The sequence below is a fragment of the Sinocyclocheilus rhinocerous genome, unplaced genomic scaffold, assembly GCF_001515625.1.
Source record: "Sinocyclocheilus rhinocerous isolate Xijiao unplaced genomic scaffold, SAMN03320098_v1.1 scaffold303, whole genome shotgun sequence".
Taxonomy (NCBI): domain Eukaryota; kingdom Metazoa; phylum Chordata; class Actinopteri; order Cypriniformes; family Cyprinidae; genus Sinocyclocheilus; species Sinocyclocheilus rhinocerous.
In genome coordinates this window covers 296,674-299,599 of record NW_015656152.1, presented here as the reverse complement: position 1 = coordinate 299,599, position 2,926 = coordinate 296,674, and the positions used below count along the sequence as shown (strand labels likewise).

Below are 2,926 nucleotides of genomic sequence, written 5' to 3'. Positions count from 1 at the left end.
CATATCCACACAAATTCATAATAACAAGTTGTGCTAGAACAGGAAGATGAGAGGATAGAAAAGTGACCGTAAAATACAGTACATTCACTAACCACCTGATGACTGTCACACAAAACCGGAAAGCACTTTTTGATCTCTTGCATTGTAGTCTGATTTTATACAGAGTGAGTAAAGTGATGCAGGTGATTTCAATCAGTTCGTCTTAAACCAGGTTGATGCACTGAATGCTTTTGATGAAGACCTAATCACAGGATTTGCCAGGTTAGTGGCATCAAATTTTTGAAAGATACTCAGTTTTGTTTGAGGCACTTCATAGCGATTAGTAGCGGAATTGTACTTTATTTAGAATCTCTACACATTTTCTGCTATTAAAGCTTTATTTGCACTTCTTTGTTTCTTACAAACACGCAGCTTTTCGGTTCACAAGGCATTAACTGATGTACTGGTGTGGGTTGCTTGTGATGTTTTTATCAGCTGTTTGGACTCTCATTCTGACGGCACCCATTCAGATCCATTGGTGAGCAAGTGATGTAATGCTAAATTTCTCCAAATCTGTTCCCATGAAGAAACAAACTCATCTACATCTTGGATGGCCTGAAGGTGAGTAGATTTTCAGCAAATGTTCATTTTTGGGTGAGCTATTCCTCTAAGAAGCAAGATATGGATACCAGAACCGATGTTGCTCATTAGAGCGCAACATGGTAAAGGCGCCCTAAATAAGCAGTTGTGCTCTAATGCAGCATCCAGGACTGCTATACGGGGTGACGGCTGTCATATCCACACAAATTCATAATAACAAGTTGTGCTAGAACAGGAAGATGAGAGGATAGAAAAGTGACCGTAAAATACAGTACATTCACTAACCACCTGATGACTGTCACACAAAACCGGAAAGCACTTTTTGATCTCTTGCATTGTAGTCTGATTTTATACAGAGTGAGTAAAGTGATGCAGGTGATTTCAATCAGTTCGTCTTAAACCAGGTTGATGCACTGAATGCTTTTGATGAAGACCTAATCACAGGATTTGCCAGGTTAGTGGCATCAAATTTTTGAAAGATACTCAGTTTTGTTTGAGGCACTTCATAGCGATTAGTAGCGGAATTGTACTTTATTTAGAATCTCTACACATTTTCTGCTATTAAAGCTTTATTTGCACTTCTTTGTTTCTTACAAACACGCAGCTTTTCGGTTCACAAGGCATTAACTGATGTACTGGTGTGGGTTGCTTGTGATGTTTTTATCAGCTGTTTGGACTCTCATTCTGACGGCACCCATTCAGATCCATTGGTGAGCAAGTGATGTAATGCTAAATTTCTCCAAATCTGTTCCCATGAAGAAACAAACTCATCTACATCTTGGATGGCCTGAAGGTGAGTAGATTTTCAGCAAAAGTTAATTTTTGGGTGAGCTATTCCTCTAAGAAGCAAGATATGGATACCAGAACCAATGTTGCTCATTAGAGCGCAACATGGTAAAGGTGCCCTAAATAAGCAGTTGTGCTCTAATGCAGCATCCAGGACTGCTATACGGCTTATAAAATGTTTTAAAAGACACCAGCAGTGAATGCCACGGAGATATTTGCTCTTTGTGAAATATTTCACCTGATGTTATGAACTGAGATGTGTAATGCAGTGGTCAGACCTGTCTTGTCTGATCTGGGTGTAGTTGAGATCAGGAGGGATGAGGAGGATGTTTAATGAGGAGCGTTTCCTGCTGTGAAGTCTGCAGTGACGATGATGGTGAGAGAGTTGCAGGATCGAGTAAATGTCAGACTTAGACACAGAAAGCGTTGAGATCTCCCTTTGTTTTTCAGCTCAGTGTATGTTTGCTCTCGGCACATGAGTGGACAGAGGCTTTTCTGGCTAATACCACTGAAAACACTGTCTGTTTACCTCCTGCATAATGGAGGCTTTCTCATTTCAAACACAAAGCTACACTTGATCTCACATAAACACCTTATTGTTTCTTAAAAGTTTGCTGAGCATTGGGCTAATTGCCTGTGCAGGAGATGATCAGAAATGCCTTGCTTTAAATGCAATTTTGAAGACAAGAATTGCAATAATGTTTATAGTGGATATACCCTTCAGAATTGTGTGTTCATACTTTTATGTAAGTCCTATCACTTACCATGGTAGCACAATGGTTTTATTGGAAGTGCAAGGTAAGTACAATGTAAATACCATGGTATATTAATATACATGATGCATAGTGCTTATCAAAGTACCATGGTATTACCATCTAATACCGTCATTGTACTGTTTCTAAGCCTATATAACGGGTTTGGAAGCTGGTTAGAAAATAAAACACAGCTGTCTACACTGAGAGAGACGCGTTAAAATTTCAGTACTGCCCTTAAAATATCACATGTACTATAGACAGTTTCATCAAAGACAGCGTTTTATTTTTGTAGCGTTCAGAAAATATTCTTTGTCATTTGTTTTCGCGTTTTTCTCTTATTTCACTCTTAAACCGGAGCGCCATCTTCGTCTGTCACTCTCACCTGCGCGAGGTTTATGAATATTCAGTAGAGCGCGCTCCCATTGGTCGATTTTCTGCTGACCTTATCATTAAGGCGGGGACAACGCGCAACGTCTATTTAATATTCATAAGCAGCCCTGCTGGGGGTTTTTAAGCGGTTGTGCTGCAGTAGCAGAAACGCAGTGAGGAGAAACAGACGAGCGTTATTACAATAAAACATTACAGACGAAAAGAAGTGAGAGGTTTTGTGTTTTTTTACAGGAGTTTCCTCCGGTTATGGTTTCATTCTCAGCTGTCTAATGGATCTAGTGCAGTTTTATCACCCGGAATCTTTTTCCTTCCCTTCTGAACAGAACAAGTAAGTAACTTTATTAATTTATATGAGCATAATTAGGCTTTTACTGTTGTATTGTACTTCATTTGGTTTGCTGGAACTTTGTTTTATA

The 2,926-nt window shown here is 39.3% G+C and overlaps 1 protein-coding gene across 1 annotated transcript in view; it reads left to right on the top strand.

The window, feature by feature from the left end:
* The first annotated feature begins 580 nt into the window (after nucleotides 1-580).
* The window catches only part of esrrgb (estrogen-related receptor gamma b), a 12,842-nt gene continuing 10,496 nt past the window's right edge, over nucleotides 581-2,926 (top strand). Inside the window, exons 1-2 of the mRNA XM_016526770.1 lie at nucleotides 581-600; nucleotides 2,742-2,838. Of these exons, the coding sequence (XP_016382256.1) occupies nucleotides 2,780-2,838 (59 nt within the window). The 5' untranslated portion in view covers nucleotides 581-600; nucleotides 2,742-2,779. The remainder of the gene's footprint in view (nucleotides 601-2,741; nucleotides 2,839-2,926) is intronic.